The 26,849-nt window shown below is 39.2% G+C and overlaps 8 protein-coding genes across 10 annotated transcripts; 3 read left to right on the top strand and 5 right to left on the bottom strand.

Annotated features, from left to right (window-relative positions):
• The first annotated feature begins 16 nt into the window (after positions 1-16).
• On the top strand, positions 17-2,583 carry LOC135342249 (uncharacterized). The gene is made up of 4 exons (XM_064538944.1): positions 17-358; positions 421-1,049; positions 1,104-1,875; positions 1,978-2,583. Exons 1-4 carry the CDS (start codon positions 95-97, stop codon positions 2,368-2,370), a joined length of 2,058 nt encoding a protein of 685 aa, XP_064395014.1. The 5' UTR covers positions 17-94; the 3' UTR covers positions 2,371-2,583.
• Positions 2,361-4,860, bottom strand: LOC135342256 (sushi, von Willebrand factor type A, EGF and pentraxin domain-containing protein 1-like). The gene is made up of 6 exons (XM_064538953.1): positions 4,532-4,860; positions 4,007-4,207; positions 3,693-3,887; positions 2,893-2,928; positions 2,724-2,837; positions 2,361-2,673 (listed from the first exon to the last, which is right to left on the bottom strand). Exons 1-6 carry the CDS (start codon positions 4,794-4,796, stop codon positions 2,576-2,578), a joined length of 909 nt encoding a protein of 302 aa, XP_064395023.1. The 5' UTR covers positions 4,797-4,860; the 3' UTR covers positions 2,361-2,575.
• A 32-nt stretch (positions 4,861-4,892) lies between these two features.
• LOC135342248 (uncharacterized) lies at positions 4,893-7,315 on the top strand. Its single transcript, XM_064538943.1, has 3 exons — positions 4,893-5,851; positions 5,905-6,679; positions 6,747-7,315. Exons 1-3 carry the CDS (start codon positions 4,962-4,964, stop codon positions 7,140-7,142), a joined length of 2,061 nt encoding a protein of 686 aa, XP_064395013.1. The 5' UTR covers positions 4,893-4,961; the 3' UTR covers positions 7,143-7,315.
• On the bottom strand, positions 7,137-9,032 carry LOC135342255 (complement factor H-related protein 4-like). Its single transcript, XM_064538952.1, has 6 exons — positions 8,752-9,032; positions 8,373-8,582; positions 8,065-8,250; positions 7,686-7,715; positions 7,510-7,635; positions 7,137-7,449 (listed from the first exon to the last, which is right to left on the bottom strand). The coding sequence occupies exons 1-6, from the start codon at positions 8,990-8,992 to the stop codon at positions 7,265-7,267; spliced, it is 978 nt and encodes a 325-aa protein (XP_064395022.1). The 5' UTR covers positions 8,993-9,032; the 3' UTR covers positions 7,137-7,264.
• A 2,859-nt stretch (positions 9,033-11,891) lies between these two features.
• Positions 11,892-13,183, bottom strand: LOC135342152 (uncharacterized). The gene is made up of 2 exons (XM_064538810.1): positions 13,046-13,183; positions 11,892-12,938 (listed from the first exon to the last, which is right to left on the bottom strand). The coding sequence occupies exons 1-2, from the start codon at positions 13,067-13,069 to the stop codon at positions 12,219-12,221; spliced, it is 744 nt and encodes a 247-aa protein (XP_064394880.1). The 5' UTR covers positions 13,070-13,183; the 3' UTR covers positions 11,892-12,218.
• A 386-nt stretch (positions 13,184-13,569) lies between these two features.
• On the bottom strand, positions 13,570-16,285 carry LOC135342244 (uncharacterized). 3 transcript variants are annotated; one of them, XR_010396807.1, is made up of 5 exons: positions 15,988-16,285; positions 15,342-15,713; positions 14,805-14,864; positions 14,381-14,533; positions 13,570-13,865 (listed from the first exon to the last, which is right to left on the bottom strand). XR_010396807.1 is itself a non-coding variant. In XM_064538938.1 (5 exons), the coding sequence occupies exons 1-5, from the start codon at positions 16,066-16,068 to the stop codon at positions 13,795-13,797; spliced, it is 624 nt and encodes a 207-aa protein (XP_064395008.1). In that variant the 5' UTR covers positions 16,069-16,285; the 3' UTR covers positions 13,570-13,794. The 3 variants fall into 3 exon arrangements, 1 of the variants encoding a protein (XP_064395008.1); XM_064538938.1 differs by having other exon boundaries at positions 15,342-15,600; XR_010396808.1 differs by lacking the exon at positions 14,381-14,533.
• Positions 16,286-16,590: 305 nt separating this feature from the next.
• On the bottom strand, positions 16,591-22,937 carry LOC135342242 (uncharacterized). The gene is made up of 4 exons (XM_064538936.1): positions 22,706-22,937; positions 22,506-22,653; positions 17,499-20,938; positions 16,591-17,376 (listed from the first exon to the last, which is right to left on the bottom strand). The coding sequence occupies exons 1-3, from the start codon at positions 22,844-22,846 to the stop codon at positions 19,113-19,115; spliced, it is 2,115 nt and encodes a 704-aa protein (XP_064395006.1). The 5' UTR covers positions 22,847-22,937; the 3' UTR covers positions 16,591-17,376; positions 17,499-19,112.
• Positions 22,938-24,674: 1,737 nt separating this feature from the next.
• Positions 24,675-25,385, top strand: LOC135342243 (ras-related protein Rab-8A-like). Its single transcript, XM_064538937.1, has one exon. The coding sequence runs from the start codon at positions 24,711-24,713 to the stop codon at positions 25,338-25,340; it is 630 nt and encodes a 209-aa protein (XP_064395007.1). The 5' UTR covers positions 24,675-24,710; the 3' UTR covers positions 25,341-25,385.
• The last annotated feature ends 1,464 nt before the right edge of the window (positions 25,386-26,849 follow it).

Here is a 26,849-nt window from a genome sequence, read left to right as displayed (position 1 = left end):
GTGCATATAAAATGAAACGTTTATTGGGATATTTACAGCAAATCTACTTGCATTAAAGTGCATCTGAAGTGGTTTAGATCTATAGTATAGCAAAATGTCTATTTTGACAGTAATCATTGTTGTTGCTGTTTTTACGGCAGCACATAGCATACCTACTGCACTGGATCAGGCTGATGAGGCCAAGAGAAGAGCAGCTGGGGTCGCGAATGAGCTCTACGGAACACTGAGGAATATAGCTTTCCCTGCTGGCAATGTTCCAGCCACAGAGATTGAAAACAGATTTTTGATGCTGATGCCTGGCAAGGTACTGAACTACTTTGACTACTTTCCTGGAAAGGAGTACACCAAGTTCATACAGGTATATAAACACATAATTATATAATGAATGAGTGATTGACTCTCTATATATAATTCTAACAGGATTACAACACTAGGCGCAAAGAATCAGTAGTTCCTCCTCATGTAATGGAAAAATGGTTTGACCTTGCTGATACTATTCCTAGTTCTAACTATTTGGTTAGTCAAGACACAGGGAAAAGTCTGGCAAATGTCTACAAGTCTATACTGCACGAAATTAAGATCACTGGTCTTGAAGAAAGGACCCAAAATGAGCAACATTACTATAATCAAGGTGTTGATTTCCTTACTAAAAAAGTTGCAGACCCTGAAAACCTACTGAATAACATCACGATGTTGGCTCTCTATGAACGATATCGTGACCAGTATAATGACCGCAAGCTTGATATGGAAGACAAGATAGAAGACAAAAGACTGAATTTTGGATCACTTGACTATGAGCTATGGTTCCAGCGTCACTATCCTTCCCTGCAGTCAAGAGTAGAAAGTGCATACACCAAGTGGATGGTTTTTGGGCAGAAAGAAAGGGTCGAGCTGAACATTGCATACATGGACACAGGGTCGTCTGGTCAGACTATCGAGGAAGCACGAGCAGCAATGAGGGCCGCTGGTGTCCAATCCCTGGACAGAACAAGAAGTATTTATCCTGTTAGCTTTGAGCCTTCTGACTGGTACAAGTACCTACTGCCAAAGTAAGTTTGTAGCTATTACGAGCAAGCATACTTATATGTTATCTTACCTAACAGGCAACAACGCCCCAGCAGAGATCAGCTTCAGGTTATGCTTGGCAAACTTCAAAGTAGACTGGATGCTACAGAGACAACAATAACTTTTGTACAAGAAATTAAAACAGGTTCTGATGTACATCGATATGTGAATGACTTGAAGGATCGATTCGATTTTTTAAAACAGCAAGCCAGTGCTAATGTGACAAGTCACCTCAACATGATGTACACTTGCATGATCGACAATACAGGAACAGGACCTGAATGTAAAAAATTTCAGAAAAATGCTAAGCCTACCATAAATTCCTTGGTAGCTCAATCAGACGAATATGCAAGCTCCGAGTTCCTCAGATATTTGACTGAACCAAATGGAAATTACATTGAATCGCTTAAGAACGAGGCAAATCGTCTTAAAGATGAAATGTCTCGTATCTATTCTCTTTTAGGCGAGGCTAGTCCGTACCTTGGTGGTCTAATTGATGCATCATCACTAGCTATTGCTAATCTCACCAATGAATACAAAGACGACCAATGGTTGCAGTTTGAGTACGAATCGTCAGACTCTTCTAGCAAAACAGATGATACCCATACGACTTCCAGCTCATCAACAGGTGGTGGTGCTCACTTCTTTTTCTTTGGTGGGGGTGGAAGCTCATCTTCCAGTTCTGATGAACGCACACATGAAAACAAACTAGCAATGGCAAATATTTCAGTCAAAGGAGAGCTTCTTCGTGTCAACATAAAGAGACCATGGTTCAAGCCCGAGATATTTGATGATCCTGGATTAACCTATGTCAGTTGTGTACTATATTAGCTGTGTTACGAGATATAACGTATTTTGCCATATTCCAAATTTTAATTATCATACTTATAACATGATGGTATAATTATGCAGATTGAGAGTGATGAGGATGACAGAAGAACATATGTTTCACCTGGAAGGGGATATAACAACGAAGACGCCTACTACAATGCATTACTGAGCGGTGAACGACGTTATAAGCTTCCAGAATATACCACGTCCTTTCTTCTTGCTCGGAGTATAGAAATGGAGTTCAGTGGTCTAGATTCCTCTACAAGCAACTACTACTTGTCCACGGTTACCAAGTCTAGCGGCAGTGGCGGGTTCCTATTCTTTCGTGTGCACCACTCTGAAACTAAAACGAAACAAGTATCTCATGTTGCGGCTTCTAAAACAGCTTCAGGCATGAGGATCAAGATTCCTGGTGCTCAGATTATTGGTTACTACACTGAAACTCTCCCACTGTTCCCTCAAGATCAAAGTTAAATATATGCACATGTGTGCAACTGCAACGAACTGCAATAAATACAGTAGAGAGTAACTGTGAACATTATAGAAGTATACATTATTAATAGTCTGTCTGTATTATAATTATATCATGTACGGAGTGTCCACAAACTTATTTATTAGTCTGAGCTATATACAGTATCAGTTTGTTTATGCAGCTATAATAATGGAGCTAATATTTCTGTTATTGAACTGTTTCAACTAAAGTTTGTGTGTCTTCTTCTTGAGCTGGAGCCCTGCTGCTTTGTGTACCATCGACATCTTCCTTTAAGTTCTTATAACCTGAATGCCAATTATACAGATCCATTCACACTAAGTATATAGCTAGTCACCTTTTCTATACTTCTTTCGGGCTACGATGAAAATCAAACCACAAGCAATAACAAGTAGTACTATTCCACCGAAAATCCCCAAAGGTATACCAATTTTGACTGGCAATTGACTATCTGCATAGAAGATAAGTATGAATTGACTTCCTTGCTTTTACAAGGTATTAAATACCTGCTGTGCGAGTGCTTGGTTTTGAATCATCAGGTGCTGCATGATAAAGGTTTAACAATGTACATAAATGTCTTAGCTAGTATACCCAAATACAACAATAAGCGGGTCAACTCATTGTACTTCTTAGAGATAGTACCCAAATACATGCAATAATACTCTACCACCACCTGGTCGACTCATTGTACTTTCTAGAGATATTATCCAAATACAATAACACTCTTACCACCTGGTCGACTCATTGTCGATCCGAGATCACAGTTATTATAGTGTCACATGCTTTAGCACCAACAAGTTTCTGTACCGGACATCTAAATCTTATCATTATGATAGAATATGAGTCCCACTAACACTGTTTGTTTATCGTTCTACACATAGATCAATTTTGGGAAATCAGTAGTTTAGCAAACTGTCGCCTAATTATCTTCACTATTTTTTGTTTCACACGCAAAGGTTTCATTTGGGAAAGAGAAGTTTAGCAATATCGTGCCAACTTATGCTAAACTGAATGTAGAACAGAAAGTAAACTGTTTTTCTGTTAACCAAGTATTCTTGTGGACAAACCTATGTGTGCACGAGTATCAATCACATGTTTACTGTTTATGAGTCAGCAACACGATACCATTAGTGGAACTAGTATACACAATGGGATTGTATAGTAATAATATGCAACATTGAAAGGTGTCTTAAAACAGATATGACATTAATTTGGGAATTTTTCTTTTATGTATACTTATGGATTTATGCATGTATACTCCCCAAGCAGACACTAGAAGTTATATATGGCATATATACGGTCTTACCGAGACATAACGGCTCCTCCTCTGTCCACGTTCCATTGCTTAGGCAAACTCGATAGCTTGAGCCTTCTAGTGTGTACGGTTGATCACAGGAGTAGACAACAATATCACCCGGTTTAATTTGTGTGGCATCTTTTATCGTGTAGCTAATGTGGCCACTGGGAATAGCAACAAGCGGTGCGCATATAACCAGAGAATCTGCGGAAAATTAGTCAGGTTTTTTAAAGACAACAGAAAACCACCTTCACAAATCGATTGCACATGCTAACGTTCTCTACCAATAGCCGTGTATACATGCATACATGTATAATGTTCACCTTCACAAGTTGGTAGCTGTCCTGTGGTATTGCCTAACCAAACCCCATCTACTGCACACTCGTATTTTCCATGTCCGTGCAGGCTGTAGCCTTGTTCACATACATATGTAGCAAATACACCAGTGCTAATAAGGAGGTCGGTGTATATCACTCCTCCATGCTCAATATTTGGGAGAGGCCTGCAGTAGTCTCCAGCTGGAACTGTGGTAAGATAAAAAGTATAATGATGCACGTGTAGTCTACACTATCATGACACGTGTGTTATAATTACTGAGTTTTTCCAAACCTATGACATGTTAGGTATACTCTAGATAGAATACATGGTGCTATTAGCACTAAACATAATTCTAGAATATAATAGACCTAGGAAGCATGGTTGGAGGTGTGGTTAGGGTGGTTTAATTTTTCTTCTAGATATCTGCAATGTCAGGGTATGATAAAGATCCTAATAGATAGCACGTATTATGTTTACGGTGCCCAGTATGGGCTCATTATGATACAGCTCCGCACGGCCATCATCCTCACTTATTCCTTTCTGTATAAGCTTATCCTGAAGTCGGACAAAAGTATTGTTGAGGAACCACAATTCATTCAACAGGTCATCTCCACTCCCATCATCACATGGTGAATCGCTATGGTCAGTGTAGTGACAAGTATCACTCGCTGGGCGAAGATAACATGGTATTCCACACCCTTCATCTGAGCATCCAGCTGATTGGTAAGCTCCCAAAGCTCCATCAGGTATAAAGAACAAGAGTTTAACCACGTACAACAAGATAGCTACCTTCATTGTGTGTAAACTAAAGCAATAGTTCGAAGTGAGGTAGCTGTCAAGTTGCCTGTTAGTTTGCGCATGCGCTTGCGGCGCAAAACCGGAAGTGGTCTTCTTGCTAGATAGTGATAGATCTATGCAGCGTTCACTAACTAACAACTAAATAGATCTAGGACTATCAGCATGGATTTAAAGTGGATTGTAGTTTTGCTTGCTGGAATTAGTTTGGTAGTTGGTAACAAAAGTGATGATGATCGTGAGAAAGCAACAAAGAACTCAAAGAAGATATTGCTTGATCTTTATACCACCCTCCGTAACATCGCATTTCCTGAGTCTCCACTTTCAAGTGGAAGAGTTGCAAACAGATTTGTTATGTTGTCTCCAGGAAAAGTGCTAAACTTTTGGGACTACTACCCTGGAAAGGAATATGAGCAGAGTCTTCTTAGACTGAATTCCTCGGCAGCTAAAACAGTTATTCCACCCTCCGTTATGGAGAAGTGGTTCGATATTGCAGATGCAGTGGTGGGAGCTGATCCTATATCTGGAGGCATTAACAGCAAAAGCATGGCAACAATTTACGAAACTATTATCAGTCAAATGGAATTGCTTGGAATAAAGTCAAAATCAAGTGAGGCAGAAAGTAGGTACAATGAAGGTCGCAACTACCTTACCTCTGCTATTCTAGACCCAGAAAATCCGGCAATAAACTCCACTAGGTTAACCCTGTATAAGCGCTACCAAGACCTTTATACTCAACGGCAGCTTGAAATGGAACAGAAGATCGAAGATTCAAGAAGCTCTCGATCTTCGTTGGATTATGAGTTGTGGTTTCAACGGAATTATCCGTCTTTGAGCATGAGAGTTGAAGGTGCCTATACGCAGTGGCTAGTATTTGGAGAAAAGGAGAGGGTTGAATTGTACAAAGCATATATGGATGTTGCATCATCGGGCTCGGAAGTCGAGAAAGCAAAAATGTCTCTTAGAGCGTCTGGAGTAACATCTTTGGATCGTACTAGAACCGTCTATCCCGTGAGCTTTGAACCTGGAAACTGGTACAAGTATCTTCTTCATAAGTAAGTTACATTAAAGAGTTATCCTATATTAATCCTAATTCTGATTCCTTTAGAGTAAAAGGCCCAAGCCGTGATATGGTGCTTGCTAAGAAGAGTTTGGTTGAGAGTGAAATTTCAACGCTAAAGACTATGATTTCATTTGCAAACATTACCAAGGATGAAGCTTCAAACACACTGAACGCATTAAATGAAACTGTAGCTGCTGCAACCTCGGAGCAAAAGAATAAAACAAAGGAAGCAATGAAAGCAAGACAGGAATGTATAGGAGGACAAAAGAATAATTCGTGCACAAAGCTTAAAGCTGCTACCGAAGAGGCTGTTGATGCATCCTTTACAAAAGCACAAGTCTCTTCCCAGTATCAGTCTGCTGCGTTTACACTCAACTCCGAAAAAAAGTTCAATACTTTCTTAAACACAAGAATTTTATCTCTGCAACAGGAACTATTAGAGCTAGAAAGTGAACTAAGTCGCACTGAACCTTACTTGGGACCCATTGCTGATTCACATGACTTTCAAGATCTTAATAAACTTTTGAATGAGACGGAACAGAATCTAGATGACGAATGGCTGCAATTTGAGTACGACTCCGACTCTTCCCATATAAATACTTCTCAAGAATCAAACTCTCTGAATGTGGCTGCCGGATTAAGTGTGGGAATCCCGAATGGATTCGGTTTGGGACTAGGCGTTAATGTTGGTAAAAGTGATACGGACTTGGAGCAGGCCATCAGCAGTGCTAATGTGAAAGTTTCTGGGGAAATATTACGAGTGACAGTGAAAAGACCATGGTTTAAACCAAGTATCTTTGAAGACTCAACTCTCTCTTTCGTAAGTACATTGTTAATGACTTATGTATGTATGCCCAAAATGGTTTACTTTCATTGTCTTTGCACAGGGTCAGTACAATGAAGACGAGCAGAAGGCAACATATGTATCACCTGGACCAAAAGATGAAGCCACATTTAAGGAATACGTGGCTGGAAATAACAATAACCTGTATCTCATGCCGGAGTATGTAACCAGCTTCTTATTGGCTAGAAGCATTAAGCTCCAGTTTTCTGGTGTGGATGCAAAGAGTGTTAGCCATCTGACTCAACTTATGGTTGGGGCGTCTTTCAGTGCAAGTTATCAAATGTTTAGCTTTTCTGCATCTGTTGGAGTAAACAGAATGAAACAAAGTGTAACTGCTGACAGGACAGCCAACGGTATGATCATCAATATCCCAGGGGCGCAAATTATTGGGTACTACACATCCGTCTTGCCCAAGTTTCCAAGCAAACAAATATATTAACTGTTAACTCAATTAATTGTTGTGTACGAAATAATCAAGACTCAGTAATTATATTACAGTGTGCACACTTGTATAGATCTACATGCATGATTTTGCGTAGTCAATGAGTTTTTTTCTGAGTTTTATAAAGTACTGTTCTCGAATTCTTTTTCACGATAAACTGATTTTCCCGATTTCCTGGATGGCTGAGGTTTTTGCTTGGCTTCATTTTCATCGATGTTTGCATACCCTGAACTCATTACACGATGAGACGGAGAAAAGTCTTCATCACTGACAGTGAGGGAATCTCTTACATCGTTTGCTATTCCTGCATGAGGTATATAGTCAATATAAAATCCTTGTACGTACCAAAATAAACATGGATTACCTTTACGCTGCTTCCGGACTCTATATATGACCAAAACAACAAGCACAGTAATAACCACGACTGCCAGAAACAGCAACACAGAGCTAGTACTTACACCAGCAACCATTCCTGGACTACTGCTGACAGCTGAATGAAAGGAATGAGGCACGATTATACACATTTTAAGTGTTACGTACCTTCGGCATCAACCAAATCTGGATTCTTTTCTGCATGAAAGGCAAAACACATGTAACAGAGTATTATAGTCTACACAATGGCATGGACAATTAATGATTGTATTATGCTTTTACTACGAAGAGTATATATACATTGTGTGTTATTGTGTGTGTGTGTGTGTATACAGTGGGTGATTTGTGCATGGATGCCGAATGTTTCATACCAATCATTTAAATGCCGAGCATCCCTGACCAACATTTCTGTTGTTGGAAATACCATCAGGGTAAATTCGTGTTGAAAGTAGATAAGATCAAAGTTACTCAAACATCAAACTTTCCCAAATCACCACAGTTTATGGATTATTGGTAAAACAGTAAATGTTTTGTTTAGAGCACTTACTCAAGCATTCAGGCTGTTGATCACTCCAATTTCCGTTTCTTAAGCAATACCTTTTTCCTTGGCCTGACAACTCATAACCTTTCTCACAAGTGTAAGTGACCAGATCTCCTGGCAGTAGGGCGACTTTGTCACTTTCAATATTCCCGTTATTTATCTTACTTGGTAGATCACACCTGTCAACTTCCACTGTGACAGTAAAAACCTTCATACAAATACTCTCACGGTTTACACATGCACAATGAGAATAATACCATTTATAGCAAATAATTTGTACATGCATGTGCATGTGTTTATGAATAGACACTTACAAAGACAAGTAATAGGTGCAGAAGTTACATTCCCATCCCAAATGCCATCTTCGGTACAGTTAAACTCTCTACGTCCGTTGAAGGTCTTCAGAAAGTACCCCTCATTGCAGATGTACTTTCCTACACATCCTGGAGCTAAGTTTAGGTCACTGTACACGACACCACTATTGTCAACCACCGGCAGCTCAGAACAGGCATTGTCTGGCGGAACTGCATGTATACATGTAAGAAGTCATGCAGAACTGTAAAACGCTCCTAATACCACCATACACCTTGAGACGAAGCGCATGTATAGATATCTAAATCTATACATGTATCTAATTACTAGAGAACAGTGCATGGATGTGAGTTGTGAGTCACAATAAGTGTACAAACTCACTGATGCCCAGCCTGATGAGTTGCTGCTCCAGAGAGTACATGGACCTATTCAATTGCTTTACCCCATTTTCAAATTTTGCTCTTGTCTTGGGGCTAGTACATGCAGGAGAGTCAATCTTCTGACTGTAGTGACAACCGTCTCTTGATGGATGCAGATAACAAGGAACTCCTGATGTAGAAAAGCACTGTGCTGTCTTCAGGACCAGCAGGGAGAATAATAATTGTGTAACTAGATATACCATGATTTTAATGGAAACTTGATTTAGTTTAGAAAGCTACAGAGTCTATGTAGAGCTGTGCATGTGCATGTGTTGATCATTACCGTGCATGTGCATGTGTATGCGTTGATCATTACCATGCATGCATTCAGCAATTCTCTAATTATGCATTCCAATAATTACTAATGGCTATCTCAGGACTATATAAGAAGATGTTTTAGGTGGGGGGGGGGGCGGGCAGAAAAGAAATGGGGGCAAAGCCCTTGTTCAAGGCTAGGAAAGCCCCCATGCGGTGGAGGGTCCGGCCGCCCCTGCTGGAGGCGAGATTTTGTATGTTCTCAGAGTTGAGAAAGGAAATAAAGTGCATGTGAGAGCTATTAGAAATGTTCAAAATACGTAGTTTATCGACGCGTATGTTTGTGAAAATAAATTCATGAGCAACTGCTTTAAGTCTTGCCAATCAAGAGGATCGAGCCCATTTCACTCAGTCTGAAAACCAGAGGGACGGCCGGCCGCCCTGTATCTCACTATGATTTTTATAAGGTTACTGCCACATTTTTGCATAGTAAAATCTATAGATCTAGCTAAAAAATTATATACTCAGTTTAATAGCTAGATCTATAGCGTAAAACTGTATATCTAGAGCGTAAAAACTGAATTCCATTCATGGAGATTCTAAAGCATGCAGTCGAGGAGGCAAAATATTGTATATAGGATCGGACCACGTCGAGATATTGTTGGAAGTTGGGGCCCAGAGCTAATATATATAGTGGTGCTATGTCTCCTATATATATATAGAGAATCTGAGGCGCTTTAGAAATCGATGGACTGTCGAATTCACGTGAATGGCATTTAAACATGAATTTTCGTTTATCTTAGGCTATCACACTTAACAAGTTAATGATGTCTGCATGACAGATTCATACATGTATATATATAAAGCATGCAGACATTTCATTGAAATGTCCTGCACTTGCAATTGTTCGATGTGCATATTGCTTTACCTTGAATATATATTATTATTATAGACTAGACTACTAGATCTATATCTACTTGTTGAGCACATGTAAAGAAATTATATTCATATTCATAATTATCTTGCAACTTTGAGGAGTAGACCTATCTATACAATCATGATGATGTAAGCAAACACATGCTGACTCAGCACTGCAGCTATATAAAACGTCAGAGACAAGATAAGAGAAGTTTAGTTTTGTAAGTATTATAAGTAAAATCTGATACATCTACATGCCAGATCTGGTGAAATGATTTCTGCATGTGTATTAATTAAGTGGTAGACCTATAGATCTAGTCAGTAGTATACTTGATGTATACTCCTGATCTAGAGGTTAGAACACATACACCTAGTATATATAATTATATATATAGCCAAGTTTAATCTGTACCAGCATTAAAACAAGTGATTTTAGCTATAGACTCTATAGATGCCGTTTTAAGTATATTAAAGGCGTCACTCATTGTGAACCTTCACAGTTTCATCACTATCGTTAAAGCCAGGGATTGGCACTACTTCTGTAGCTTTTTACATAAAAAATCCTATGCCATAAGTAATGCCAATTGCACCCACTGCATTACTTAAGACTGCATGCATGGCTTTAACAATGAAACTGTGAAGGTTCACATAACTCCGAGCAAAGAGAGGTTAATACTGAATCGAGTTTAATTGAGATCAATTTTGGTGGTACAGTGGTATAGTGGTATATAGTGCAGGTGGATGGTCATGCAGTGAAGAACTGGTTACAGATAGCTGCTTCTTCAAAATGCGTAGTCTACATCAACATAAGACTTTCTGGACCATTTCACAGCGAAACTCTACACATTTTATATCGAATACATAAACCTTAGCTTTCTTTATGTGCCGATCATTACGACATCTATTATAATTAGTGACATCATAAAAGCCACGAAATAAACCATGAGCGAGGACCTTGCACCATTCATGTGTATACTATCGTTCAGTTTTATGTTCTAAACTTGTTTGTGATACCTTAGACTTTTTACGCAACATTAATTAATGATCTCCAGCCAATCATAAAAGTAGTCACATGCATGACCATGCTTAATCCTTCAAGTTGTTAACATCAATACGAAACATTGATTAGCCATGCAGGTACGAAACTAGTTTAACAGGTCAAGCTGTACAAGTTAATGGCAGGCTGTACACGAGGCTATATAGAGATCACGTGACATCACTAAATCCTTTAAAACACACCTATCGCGTGCGTAGAGAAATTTGTCATTCCTAAAAAGCGTATACTTTATATATTATCAAAAGAGCGCTCGCTATAAATTATGGTGTCCATGCACGCTATATATGAATTCGGTACTATGGTATAAAATTATAGTATGCAAGGAAATATATATCATTGATACATAGTTGAAGATTAAGTGTCATGACATAATGCACTCAGATTCACCATGTTCTCTTGGACTACTTTCGGAACTGTTGCGGCAGGGAGTGCGGTCGTCGCTGTTGTTGGCATACCTGCTGCAATCAGTATTATTGGATTTGGAGTTGCTGGGATAGCAGCTGGATCAACACCATGATGTCAACCCTAGCTCCCACTGCGGCTGGAGGAGTTGTGGCCACACTACAATCTGTTGGAGCTGCTGGGCTTGGTACTACTGGTACTGCAGTAGTCGCTAGTGCTGGAAGTGCTGTAGGAGCCGCTGGAACTGCTATAGCTTCATGGGTGTTCGGTCGTTGAGTCAACAAAGTGAACAATTAACTGAATTTAACATTTGCTAATTATTACTCTTGCTTAGAAACAATATTTGACATGCATGCAATCTATAATCATAGGTGTGCAGTGTACACTGCACTTTATAGAAATGGACACAATACAATGGCCATCTTCTGGTATAACAATACCATGACCTCACTATTAACATTGACTGTAAGTCTGTAATAAAAGCCGAGGGGTATATATATATGGCTTATAGATTGTGAGTGTATATGACGAGACTCAACAATCAATTGTAGAACGATAATTATGACATGACAAAAATAATGTTGCACTCGTGCTGGGCAATAAATAATAATACACAGTGCGATATAATTATGTCGATCTATAAGAACAAACAACATCACAAGAAAAAACCAGCTGCAGAAGCTAAATGGAAACCAGTCTAAATTCTACAACTGCAATATTCTAGTGATATAGTCCATAGTTGCGGAAACAATTAAAGGTATGTTGTAATACAATAAGCGACTAGTATAATTGCACAATTAGCGCTTAGTGATGACGGCTAAGTTAACCTTGTACTCCACGTCAATGATCTGGCTTCCACCGTACCTCTGGTCCAACTCTTTGATTCCCATCTCAATCTCAGCATCTGTGAATTCTGACATTCCAGATATCATTCTGTTTCTTAGAAACTGGAAACAAGCCTCCTTTTTTAATCGGCTAGCCTCGCAATCGTACAAGATCTTTGCCCTCAAGCCTTTAGATTCTGCCAATTTAGCAATCTGCCGGAAATCTACTTCCTTAAAGAGTGTATTTGTAAACCATATTGGTGCGGAGTCCGAAGTGACTCGTAGCACGAAGCAAACTCCATTATCAGAAAGAACCCTAGCAACACCAGCAAAAACTATGCCGGGATCGCTCAAGTGATGATAGCAACCGAGAATCAATATCTTGCTGAATAATCTTCCATCCGAATCGTTCATAAAGAATTCTTCAGCTGTTGATTTAACTGTCTCTACTCCTTCTTTATTTCGAGCTATTGCTAGCATTGCTTCTGATGGGTCTACACAGAGTACAGGTGTTTTGAGATTATGCATCTTCCATAGCCGATGACTGATTTCTGCAGTCCCTCCTCCAATGTCCAGAATGCTATCATCAGAGGTGAAACGAAGCTGGCGATCGATGATGGTCATGTTGGCAGCAGAATAGTCCGAGTACATGCAGTCGTACGAGGAGCTGACTTCGGCATAATGCTGCTCATACTGATTGTCATGTATGTGTGAATATCATAATAATTATGTATAATAGTTATAATTAAATATATATATAGGTCTACCTCGTAGACTCTATGAGTATCTAGTCTACCTACCTCTAGCTCTTCTTTGTCATCCATTTGCAGTAGTCTACAAAGTCAGAGTACAAAGTACAGTGATGAGGAGCAAATTATTTACAGGGGTGGGGCTGCTTATGCCGCGCCCATCAACTTTAGCGGGTACATGTAAGAAATCAGACTACCAGCAATAGCCTCGATCCCAGGCCGAGACTTGGCCTGGGATCGAGGCTACTGTAGCTATAGATCTAGAATCTTGTCTAAAACGAGCTAGAGAAGGACTAAAAAATAATGCTTTTAAATAGTGCACTGTTCATCAATGCCAGACCATCATTTTTCACTGCCATGCATTGATCCTAGTATATTTATAATGAGGTAGAACAGAAAGTGCAGTCCTATAGTTATTAATTATTTTGGTTCGAACATGGTTCTATAGGTAGATCATGCATGGTGAGCGGTGTCGATAAAGTGACATGACTTCTAGACCGTTTACAAATCTAGATATGCGTAAACGTATATGAATGGGCATGCAGGAAACATGTTATGACATGACCTGTAATTATATATATCTACATCATAATTTAGCAATAACTCCAGGACCTATACATGTAGATGTATGACATAATGTGCGTGAATAGGGATAATTTCATCATATTTTTGTTCTAGAAAAGTCTAGTACTATTGGTCATTAGTTAGCCTACTGCAGCATAATTTATGAAATGCCTTGCTTGCAGAATAGGAATGAGAGTTTGCAGATTGTCCAGATAGTTTGTATCTATAGTAGTCATTTAAACTGTGTTGTTGCTTTCAATGAACTGTGTTTCTGATGTTGTCGTCGTATCATGGTTTGGTTTATTGGCTGTGTGGGAAGAGGAAAAATAAAAGTACATAATTATAATTATAGTACTGAATTCCATAATAAAATTATCGGTAAATTTGATCATGAGTATATTGATAATTATAATTATGTATGCACAATATAAATTAAGTAATACAGCTAACAATGGGCCGGAGACTTTATAGTTCTGCGCTTAATTATATCAAATGCCTATAGCTAACTGTATAATTATACTGAAGTGCTCATAATTATTATCGTGTCATTTATAATAGGTTTGGATTTATATACCGTATAGCGCGAAATTTTCGAGGCACTTATATTTCGTGGATTGGCCTCTAAAAGCCATTTTGTTGCACAATGTTCGCGGAATGACTGCTTACCGGAAGCCACGCCTTTAAATATTTGCATGATAGCAGGTAATTCTAATTAAAGAACACTTTTCGTGGACTTAATTTTCGTGTAGAATTCTAACCCACGAAATCCACGAAAATTAAGCCCCTCGAAAATTTTGCGCTATACGGTATAAGAGCTAGTACCCTGAATTTTGCTGCATTTAGTAGAGTCACAATTCTTCCAAACACAGACGAGCACAATCAAAACAATGAAGATTGCAGTTGGTACAACAACAGAGAGAGCTATATCCCTTGTATACTCTTTCTGGGTTATTCCTGTGCATGATTGGTTTGGTTCTGTGTGTGTGTGTGTTGTTAGTATACAGTACCACCTTGATTATCTAGTTCCAGAGGCAGGCCGGATAACAAATAATCGAATAGATAAACCACGCTTTGATCCACCCGCTTTATTGATAAACAGCAGTGCCATATGGCTGTCTGCGCGATAAGCAGGCCTGTCTCCATAGTAGCAGCTACAACGCGCATGCGCATTTAAAGGACACGCCCATTTTTAAAATGCAAGCCGGATAATCGAGGTTCTACTCTATTATAACAATAAACACTTTACCTGGATATGAATTGTTGTTATTTTGAGCCAAATTGCTGTGAATTATTTGTGTTGGTTCAACTGCATGAGTGGAAAAATACACTTACAAGTCTGTGCATTAATGATAACAAACTTGTATGGGTTATAATATAAATTATGTGTATAGTTGCATGTGTGAAGCGTGTACTACCGTACAGCGGACAAATTTATATTTCGTGGAATGGCCTCTAAAAGCAATTCGTTGCACAATGTTTGTGGGATGACTGCTTACCGGAAGCCACGCCTTTAATATTTATAGCAGATAATTAAAGAACAATTTTCGTGGAGGATTGCTAACCCATGAAAACAGCGAAAATTAAGCCCCTCTAAAATTGCTTGCAGTTGAAAAATGGCCCATGCAGGAAGTGTTGTTTGATTATTGAATTAATTGTGTCATAATCACAACCATGCAGTTAATTGTGCTTGTGGGTTAACGTGAACCTACAATACCATAACCTATGTGATATCATGCATACTTAATGTCATTGCAAAGGAATGTCTGTTGACATTCTAGCCCACCTGTACTTTCCAGATTGAGTCGAGTGTTGCAATTGTGTGTAGTGTTGACTTTTCCATGCAGTGCACACACAATCACATTGGCACCTTGTCTTAGTTCTGGTCCAAGTATAATAAGGAGACTTGCACATCTTTCAGAAGTTGTATTATCAATTAATTCACAGGCTCTCTCAGAGAATTGAACATATCGCACTCCTGTTGTTGGGTAGCGTCCCGTTGACTCCCTCTCTTGTTTTACATTGTCCACTATTAAGTGCATGGCCTGGACATTGGATTGTAGAATCTCACAGTAGTATATTATAAAACCACTCTGTTGTGTGTAGCCTTTGGGTATTTTGCAGATTGGATTTTTATGGTCGTTGTTTTCAGTAGATTCTGCGTAGAGTGTTGTGGATCAATTGCCAGGCTTAGATATATTGACCAAATTCGTAATTTTATATAACTGGGCCCTAACATCTAATTCCCCTTATATAGTTTCGGTACTATATAGATGTTTGTTTACATACGTAAGTAGAGTCTACATGATATCGTACCTAAGCTGATATTTCATATGAATATTGTTGCTAAACACACATTCATGGTCGTCTACTATAATATTATGGTCTGGTCAGCTAAGCGCTTCTTAAATCAGTAGCATTAATTATCTTACCTTGTCCTTGAATCCAATTTGATTGTACCAATTTAGCAGTACAAATACTAGCACAACAGCTAATAGTGATCTTGTGTACATATTTCAAAAAGTTTTTTCGATTGTAAAAAGCTTCAGAATGTCTACCAAAACTACAGTAACAGCCTAGAGGTAGATATACTGTCTGTAAGAATAATTATTGTAGTCTAGCCCGCCCCTTTTTTAAAGTGAGGTGGAAGCCCTGGTTAATCTCCTTCACCACAGCATGTGTTGTTTACAAACATGGTGTGGGATAGAACTATCATGTCTAACTTGCATTGCTATCCCACTGCTAGGATGGTTAGCCGACGCTAAGCTTGGAAACTACACAGAGTCTTTAAAGTAAACAGTTACTTTACACTAGCTGCATTGCTATTCGTTTCTCTTCATATTCTCTACTTTCCCATGCTAAATTCTATTGCGCTACACTACACAAGTGAAGTCGTTTTAGTACTATAGTACATGCAGTGGGTGTAGCAAGTATCTTAGTTTGCATAACGACAGCTTTACAGCTTGGTCTAGATCAAATGCCAGATGCTGTATATACATAACCGTTTTAGTCCCCAAAATCAGACACGCACTCAATTCTGATATCAATCTAATATAGAAAAGTTGCACAAAATTAATATTGTGTCAGCAGGGGTGCATATACATATACCATACAGGGTAATAGGCATAACAAATATAACTATAGTGTAACGATACTTGTATAGCTACAAAATGTCACTTGTGTGCATCAATAATTATATGATCTATAAGAGTACATTTTCTTGTGTATATATAATTATATATATACATGTAGAGAGAGAGAGAGAGAGATTTATCCAATGCTGTTAAGAAGTTTATTGTTTCCAATCAGACCAGCCAGAGGACGTGTAATTGTCCTTAGAATATTGTTGAGATCAATGCTCAGTCTGAGAGTCTGTCGGCTACCGAGGACTACTACAGTGACTGATATCTCAAATCTTCCAAGATTTGCAGTACCTAGTGATGCTTCAAATGTTATTTCTTCAATTACCAGAAGATTTCGTAATCCATAAGTGGCAATTTCAGCAATTAGTCTTATGCCATCCCTGAAGGCATCTTTAACATCCTCCAAAGAATCAGAAGCTTGAGTTAATCCACGACTTGCAGCATCAGCAATACGCTCAGCCGCACGAAAGGCTTCTTTGGCTATATCTAGACTGTTACCAACCAACCTCACTGTTTCTCGGGCAGCAATCAATAATATCTTAATTGGAGCTTTAACTACCTCACATGCTACGTTAACAGCCTTACAGACAGGGTCAGTTATTCGTGAGTAGCAGCCTGAGCAATGACAACCACACCTCCTCCAACTGCAGCTACATCTGCCACAACCGGGGACACAAACTGAAAATTAAATAAAACAGTCAATCCATAATTAATTTTAATTAAACAATCTGTAAAATTCAACTAAACATTGTAATTTGCATATCAGTATTATACGTTGCCATTCTTATAGTTAAACTTACTTGATCCACATCTTCGGGTACTACAGACACTGTCGACTCTCCGTATTAATCTGTTCACTTCTCTTACAGCACCGTCGAATTTTCCTTGAAGTCTATCCACACTCCGTCTAGCACCTGCTAGCCCATCTGAGGCACTATCAAATACTTCACTTGCAGTATCAAACACTGCTTGAGCGACACCCACAGCTGCATCTGTTACATCAGCTAGTCCTTCGGCAGCATTATCAATAGCACTTTTTCAATTTGGTTGAAAAACGAGTTTTTAAAATATCCTTTTACTCCAAATTCTGCCGATGAAAATATTCCTGTGACAGGAGCAGTCACAGTTATTCCTGCATCAACAATATTCAAAATGCGGCCTTTAATGGTAGCTGACATCGATTCTTTCGTAATTGTCAAACTTGCTTCAACAGAAAAACCAAGAACATATAAGTAGCCACTAGCCTCCACTTTTGGTACTCCATTAGTTCTGAGGTCTGCTGTCAGATATGGTCCATGGGTTCTATCACTTCTAGAGGCATACATGCGAAAAAGGTTTCCAACTTCGAGAGGTTCAAGCTCAATAGATACATACATCCCTTCAGATGGACTTATCGATACATTTGCTTTCACTTCAAAGCCGAAAATGTTAACAGCACCGTTCAGATTGAATCCGGGTGGGATATATAAATCTATTTCAGGAAAAACTTTTGGAAGTGGACTGCCATTAAAAGAAGTGGTAAATCCTGGTTTAAATCCAGTATTAGCAATCGGGGACGGAAGGGAGTTGATAGGAATACACAAGATCTGCAGGAGAGAGTCAATTGTTAAACCATTAGGAAAACTGGCATAGTAGTAGTTCTTTTGAGGCTCCACTGTGTTCAATCCGACATATCCAATTGCTATTAATGGATTTTGCCCATCACATTTTCCTCCTAAATGAACCTCTCCTCCCAGTGATAGCTCCGTAATCCCAGTAGCAGGTCCAATTCCAAATGATCCACGTACCTTACAGATATTGATTGGTAGTCCAAGTGCATCTCGCCAGCAGCCTGCAGCCGTCAATTCTAGTGCCATGCCTGTCTGTGATAAAAACAATCTGATTGTAAAATCCAACCTAGGGTTGCGTAGTGACATCTTTCCAATTATACCAATGCTGGTGTGCTCATCACTCACTCTGAGCTCCATTCCTGCGTGAGTTATCGTTAGCCCCCCTAAACTGATATCCCCAGTGAGGCTAGCTATTAACTGAAAGTCATTTGTATTGGTAATGGTGGAATCCAAATACAAAACAGTGTCTGATGGAAGGATTACACTAAGAAATTTACAAAATGGATAAGGTTGTTAGTGCCTCAATAACATTTTCAATACTGAGAGAGGTGGAACTGAGTTCACTGAAAACATTGAACTGATCAGTGTCTGCAGAGTAAGTGAGGTTCAGTTCAACCCGAGTACCAGCAAGAGTGATTTCACCGAATATTTCAATGTTCACGTCACCTTCATCAACAATTAGAGTAATAACCGGAGCATCCATTGAAATAAGCCCATTGAAGAAATCCAGTGTTCGACCAAGCTCAATTGTGATAAAAGTCGTCTCTTCAATAAGGTTAAACCCGAAATCTTTTACAGCAATGTTCAAAATCTCTTTGATGGCAGAAGGGACTCGAACACTTGATACATCCAATAATGGAAAAATTCCAATAGGTCTCTTATGCTAACGGAGCCTTTCTTGATAGTGAATGAAGGCTTATTCTTCTGATTTACAATCTGGAAAATAATACTCTTTGAGAAACGAAAGAATCCAGAAGAACCAAAGGGAATTGTTGTTCCAAAACAACGTAATGTTCGACTAATATTGAAGCATTCACGAACTAACTCTGAAGAAATTGAGCCTGTTGAAATGGCCAAACCTGTCTCGGCAACAACTATTGAATCAATGGAAGGCACTATAGTTGACAATACGTTTTGTCCTGTCACACTACGAATCATTTCGCTAAAACCAATTCTAGTGAAGTCAACAGCTATTGCCGTGTCTAGTGTATTGTTGTCTCTTTGTAAGATCAGATATGCACGATTAAGAGAATCAATAGAAGCTGATATAAGCACAGTACCATCAGATTGTTCATTAAAATTACCAGCAATTTTGAATCTTTGTCGAGATGAGCTGAACGTACTAGGCAGAGGGAGGGATAAAGCTGTCAAATTGTCAAGAATGTTTCCAATACTAAGAGAGGTAGAGCTAAATTCACTGAAAACGCTGAACTGATCTGTGTCTGCAGAGTAAGTGAGCTTTACTTCAACCTGAGTACCAGCAAGAGTGATATTGCCGAGTATTTCAATACTCACATCCCCTTTTTTGACGATCAAAGTAATGGCGGGAGTATCAATCAAAATAATTCCACTAAAAAAGTTTATTGTTCTTTGTAATTCTGCTGATATATAAATTTGAGAGGCAGCTGGATCAAGTTTGACATATCTGATGCTTACATCTAAAATGTCACTTATCAAAGACGGAAGCTGAATATTTACGATATCAACTGATGATATTGATTCCAGCAAAGTCCTCACAGTCACGTGATTGCCTTTCTTGGCAGCAAAAAAGATTGTTCTGTTACGATATTCTATTTCAAATAAATCTTCAGAAAGTTGGAAGAATCCTGTAGCACCTTTTGGAATTGCATCGCCATAGCATTGCAAAGTTTTGCTACTATTAAAACATTCAAATACTAGCTCAGAAGTAATAGGACCTGTAGAGTGGATAAAGCCTACCTCTGGTAGAGAGAGAGTGCCAAGGGGCGACAATGAGGACATATATTGTCCTGTCACACTGCGAATGACATCACTAATCAGAATACCGGCAAAGTCCACTGCAATGGCTGTTTCTAGCGAACTATTATCTCTCTTCAAGATCAGGAAAACTCGATTAAGGGAATCAAAAGATGCTGACAGGATCAAAATACCATTTGATTGATTGTCAACGGTACCGGTAACTTTGAATCGTTGTAGTCTAGATCTGAGTTTATTGGGCAGACGAAGAGATAGAGTCGTCAGTTGAGATGCAATGACCTCAATGCTCTGAGATAGAATAACACTCTCTAACTCTGTTCCTAGCAATATAGAGAATCCATTTGTGGCTGGCTGATACGATAATTCTATATATATTTCCATATCAGCGATAATCCAATTCCCATCCAGAGATATTGACACGGGCTGCTGTTCCGATTCCATGAATAGTACTGCTGATATATTGTGCAGCTCTAACAACCCGGGTATTATGTCAATTGAGCTATCAAACCCTTCACATCTTATTCGAACATGATCTGGCTTGCACTGATACGAAATCTGAACAATTGTTACATTGCGGAGAGCAGTAAATGCTTCGGAGTCTTCTTCAAAAAACTCTGTTACAAGCAAGTCCTTGAAGAATCTATCTACCACCTCTGTTCCACTTTCATTAAATCCTGCAAGGAAGTTATACGTGCATACCTTGGTGAATCTATCTGTATAAGTAATTCAATGTGGTGAAGATATAGATGTAGCTTAATTGATACTTTGAAGGGAACTTCCGAAAAGCATCCATCATGCATTCAATTATAGCTACTATAATTATTACTGGAATATAGTTAATTTTCCCTAAAAAAGAGTTTTAGCAAGATCAAATATCGTTATTTGAATAAGAGTCCATAATAAAAAAAAAGAGAGAGTATCGAACAAAGCTTTATCTTGCGCCAGAAAATAACATGATTTCCTGCTTGGTATAACTGACCAATCCGAGTGCCTCGAGCCACCACTTGCCTCGAGGCAGCAAAAAATGCTATTGCCAAATTGTCATTTGATCATGCACTTCAGCTTGACAAGAAGTCACATTACTTTTCGAATACATCTGATGTAAGGCAATATTTTGTTCGATACTCTTTTTCTTATTGTGGACTCTTGGTTGCCATGACCATAGATAGAAGAGTAAGAGGGATTGGTAACGGAAGCAGTTCACGTGATTATTGAATCTGCAGTAAAACCTCAAAAACTATCCGCGTTACGCCCTATAAACAAGGCTATTTTGCCAGGTAACTCGCTCAAAATAAGAAAGTTGTTTTCTCGAGACATAATCTTTTTCAGTAATATATAACATGCCCAGTCTGTGAGCCATGTGTTGTACTTGCTAATGGCTGACCACATCTAGTAAAAAGGGACATTCCAGTAAAGTTTTAGGCGAACAGCTGCTATTTATAGTCTTGTACTGCTAAAACGTGTAAGAGTGCTGGTTATAACTGCTAAAATAGGTATAGACCTTTAAATATGAGTGAGTTGCACAGACTGAGCATATATGCTTGTGGTATATTATGCACTGTGTGTAGAAAATAGGCCATCAGCTTGGCCTAGCCGGACCACGCCCATCTACACAGTGGCGGATCTAGGATTCTTGAAAGGGGGGTTCCAGGGCTCTGAGCGGGTCAAGGACTGTTATTTTACCTAAAAAAAAGGTCGTTACTTCTTCGAAACAGTGAGCATGCGCATTAACACACCGAATTTTTTCCTAAAAAAAAGGTAACCACTTTTCATAAGCAATCTGCATGCACTACGCTAGAGAGTTTTTAGCCTTCATAGTCACTGAATCTGCACAGACAAAGCTTCGCAGGACTAAAGGTAAGTGAGAAGTGCATGTGAAAGCTAGTAAGAAAGGAACAACTTGCTGATTAGTTGCTTGAGCCTCCCACTCATTTCTTTCTCAAAGGGGGGTTCAATTGAACCCAAACAACCCCCTCTGGATCCGCCACTGCTACAGCTTTAGCTTTTTGACACAGCCTCGAACCGCGGGTAAAGCGGATATTACACAAGGGTACTTCCGTTACCAATCCCTCTTCCTCTTCTATCTATGCCATGACATACGAAACTGGTATCAAACATGCATGCATATAGCGCGATAATCATGCATAACGAAAGATACGCAAGTATAATTATACCATAGCGCTTAAACTACATAGTAGTGACTCATTACAATTATTGTAAGAACACCATGCTTGCACATACCAGTGTTGTTGGTGGACATGTACTGCACTTTGCTTTGCACTGAAAGCTTATGTAGCCTGTTCTTGACATGTTTACACAATGTTTCGTCTGGCTCCTTGAATAACTCCACGTCTGTATTCAACTGGTTCGTAAAACCATCGGCAAGTTCCTAGTGGAATAAAATAAAGTAAAGGACATTAAATTAACTAGTTTCACATTACATTGAGTTCCTTGGCTATGTCAGCTGCAGTGACATCTTGAAGAATCTGCTCAGTGAATGCAGCCAGTGGTCCTGCACTCTGAACTCCAACTGACAGGAACACTGTGCATGCACAGGTTAGCACCAACCCTTTGATATTCATTATGACATATTCCAGCTGAGAACTTCTGAGCTATGTTGCTACTCTGATGCTCATAGCATTACTCTGGCCATTTATATATGTATATGCTCAAAATCCCATGATGCCACTATAAACCACAATACAAGTGACAAAGTCATATGAATGTTGTTTACGCTGCTCGCTGCTCACAGAACTGTGCAGCTGTGTTACGCAGCTGTGAATGCCATGGTAAACGATCTGAATGGCAGCATGGGTAACCCTTACCAACATAAAAAGCCACCACTAATTGTTACATGCACTAATTGAATAAAATAATTATATTTGCATTCACTGAGACATGCATACAACTGCATGTACCTTTACTAGAGCAAGTACACATATTCTAACTGTGCGGTGCCCTGTGTATGCCTGCCACAGTGAATGGCAGCATGGGTAACCCTATACCAACATGAAAGCTGTAACTAATTGTTACATGCACCACTAATTGAATAAACTAGATCTAATTCCATTTGCATTCACTGAGCATTTATACAGCTATAAGTAATTGGATCAAGTAAAACCAACCCTGTAGAAATGTGGTATGAACTGCAGGATGTAGAGTAACCACTAGTTTTCTCTGAACATTATGATGACTATACAACACTGCATGCATGGGTATTAGCTATAGCAAAGGATTGAAACAATACGCACCTATTTTTGGTTGTCTCTTTATAGCATCATGTATGGAATAATCTTTTTTGGTGCCAGCTTTCTGTGAAATCGATATTGTATAATGCATCTTTAATGTCAAGTGTAGAGACTACCTAATTTTACCAAGGTGCCAAATAATATAGAGTGCATGTGTCTTATAATTATGCATGTAAACAGCAATAACCGAGTGCATGAGGATAATGGCACATACGTATCATTCCTGTTATATTGCCTCTAGAATCTTGGCAGTCTCATGACCATCAGTGTCGGTATAGCTGTAATCGACTGAGTAAAATGTATTTCATAACAGAAACATCGGGTATTACCTTTATATCGCCATGCATGTTTTCATCTACCAAACATGTTTATCATCCTTATCGTTGGGACTGAACATTGTTTGTTCATAATCAACTGTTTCACAAGCGTTTCTGTATCAACCGACATAAAATATTAATTATTATATAGCAACATAATTATAATTATTAGCAACAGTATACTATAGATCCATATACTAAAGAATGGACAGCAGCTCAAGAGAGTGCCTTATAAATCCAGTGAGCAGAAAAAGATGCAACTATCGAGTGAGGTGTTTCTATAATTCAAAAGGAGCGTTTCTTCTTATTATGGACTACATTTATCAGTGCAACTTTGTGGTGTTATATATGTCAGATTTGGGACAAAAGTTCTTCAAATATACATACCAGGCCAGGGGGAAGTTTATTTAGCACTAATAGTGCTATCATGTTTAACGTCTTGCATTGCTATCATGTTTAACGTCTTGCATTGCTATCCCACTCTACTAGGATGGTTAGCAGATGCCAAGCTTGGAAACTACAGAGTATCTAATAAACAGTTACTTTACACTAGCTGCATTGCTATTTGGCTCCCTTCATATTCTCTACTTTCCCATGCTAAATTCTATTGCGTTACAGTACACAAGTGAAGTCGTTTTAGTACTAGTACACGCAGTGGGTGTAGCAAGTATCTTAGTTTGCATAACGACAGCTTTACAGCTTGGTCTAGATCAAATGCCAGATCAAATGCCAGATGCTTCATCCACTATTGACTAATATTTCAAGCTTCATCAGTTGGTCAATTATTTTCTGGTTCTGGATTCCTAAATTGTTATCATGTGTGCATGCTATTGAGATGACCCTTACCAGACCCTTACCTGACCAAAATAAAACATACTGGAATGGCATACTTATCTCCGGAGTATGACTACCTATTCAAAGTGGTCCTAGTGGGTGATGTGAGTGTTGGAAAGAGCTCTATGATCAGAGGAATCACTCAGCATATTGGATTTCCACCTGGTCCTCCTGTCATCTCAAACATTGGCATTGACTTTGCCATCCGTTCCTTTCAAGTGGACGATAAAGTTGCCAAGTTACAAATTTGGGATACATTTGGTCAGGAGCGATTTCGAACCATGAATGCTGCATATTATAGAGGGTGCTCTGGACTTCTATTATTGTACGACATTTCTAACGCATTGAGCTTTACACATTTGAGTAGATGGCTGGATGAAGTGAAGGAACATTCTACCGAAAATGTTCAGATAATGGTATTGGGTAACAAGTGTGATCTGGTTAAAAGCAGACAAGTGAGCACAGAGATAGGAAGAATGTTTGCTGAAGAACATGGACTCAAGTTTATGGAGACCAATGTTGTAACAGGAGAGAATGTAGAAAAAGCATTTTTGATTTTAACTAGAGACATGAGGTGCATTGCAGACACCCTCTCAAATCAGAATGAACCAGAACAAGAAAGTCAAGGCCAGGATACTGATATTAACTCTACGACAAATTCTTGTTCTGTGGCTTAGTGCCGTGGTATTATTGTATTGTGGTCATCTGAACAATTAATTAGGCTCTACCAATGGTTAAATCCAGCTTTTGACCTTCTAGGTCCAAGCTATAGGAGGACTGACTATAGGTCATAAATGTATAAGGTATAGGGTTAGGGTTAGGAGCTATATAGTCCAGGGGCGTAGCCAGACTTTTGAGGCAGGGGTTTCTGCAGAAAAATCAGGGGCGCGATAGCGCCGCGAAATTTTTGTGGCCACGCCCACTTCCTGTACCACACCCTCTTGATTGGGGCACACCTACTGTTATTGACTATTGTTCATGACTTTTTTACATGTTTGTGAGAAGCTAGCTAGCTATAGACGTAACATACTAGGCATGCAGGTGCCAATTGTGTATTGCTAGTCTAGCTGAGCAACAATTAAATGTCATTTACCTGAGAGGTTTCATGTGGCTGAGATTGTTCTAAACTTGTACACTTCCTGAATAAAGTTGTGCTTAGAGCTGAGTCTGAGAATACTGGAGCATTCAGGATTGATACTAGATCTAGAACTTAAGTCTTGGTCTTCTTTGTTTGAGGTAGCTAGCTAGCTGAGACTAACTAGCTGAGACAAAGCCAAAGTGAAACGCTTCACGGTGCTGCTCTGATTATTGATTTGCAGCCACGTGTGAAAAGATGGGCAGGGCTGCATGATTTCAATTATAGGGAGCCCTGCCCAATTTTCTCAGCAGCTCCTGGGGGGGTTTCTGGGCAACCAGGAAACAATGGTAGCTACGCCCCTGTATAATAGGTAGCCTCGTCCCCAGGTTTTACTTTTTCTTGTTCTTGCATGTCTAGCTCTCATTATAATGAGTTCCATGGAGGCATTAGAAATGATGGGACGAACTTTACTTTTCTTTCTTTATTCCTCCAACTAGATAATAGATAATTCTAATACCGTAGGGTAGATATAGTCTCGTCGACCAGCCGATATATTATTATACACTTATTCAGGGTCTGGGTCCGCGAGACTAGGGTAGATGAGGGTATTGTGAGACGGAACCAATTATAAGACAGCTGTTTAAAACAGGAGTGCTTCAGCTCCCTCCACTATCTATGACAGTACTCGAAACTATGGGACTCGCCTCAGGGCTCGCCCCAATTATAGACTGAGTATTTAAATCACCATATTTCGATGTAAGCAGATATGCTAGAGTATAGCCAATTTTGCAATGAATCTAAGTACCTCCGCCACTTGTGGCAATAAGCGCTGTCATGATTATTACCATATAGTCGTACCAAGCCGATTAGCGTTAACTGCAATGGTATCTTGTAATACCCCCCCCCCCGTCTCATAATGCCCGAATCACTTTGAACACTATTAATAGTGAACAGGCTATTTATTTAACTCCCTTACTGTAATCACGCATAGATTGAAGAGTTAACTCTTTAATCTATGCGGGGGGGGGAGGGGGGTAGTTATTTTGGTTGTCTCTTTATAGCATCATGTATATGAATAATCTCTCTTGGTGCCAGCTTTCTGTGAAAT

The sequence above is a fragment of the Halichondria panicea genome, chromosome 10, assembly GCF_963675165.1.
Source record: "Halichondria panicea chromosome 10, odHalPani1.1, whole genome shotgun sequence".
Classification (NCBI taxonomy): domain Eukaryota; kingdom Metazoa; phylum Porifera; class Demospongiae; order Suberitida; family Halichondriidae; genus Halichondria; species Halichondria panicea.
This window is presented reverse-complemented; position numbering and strand designations above follow the sequence as displayed.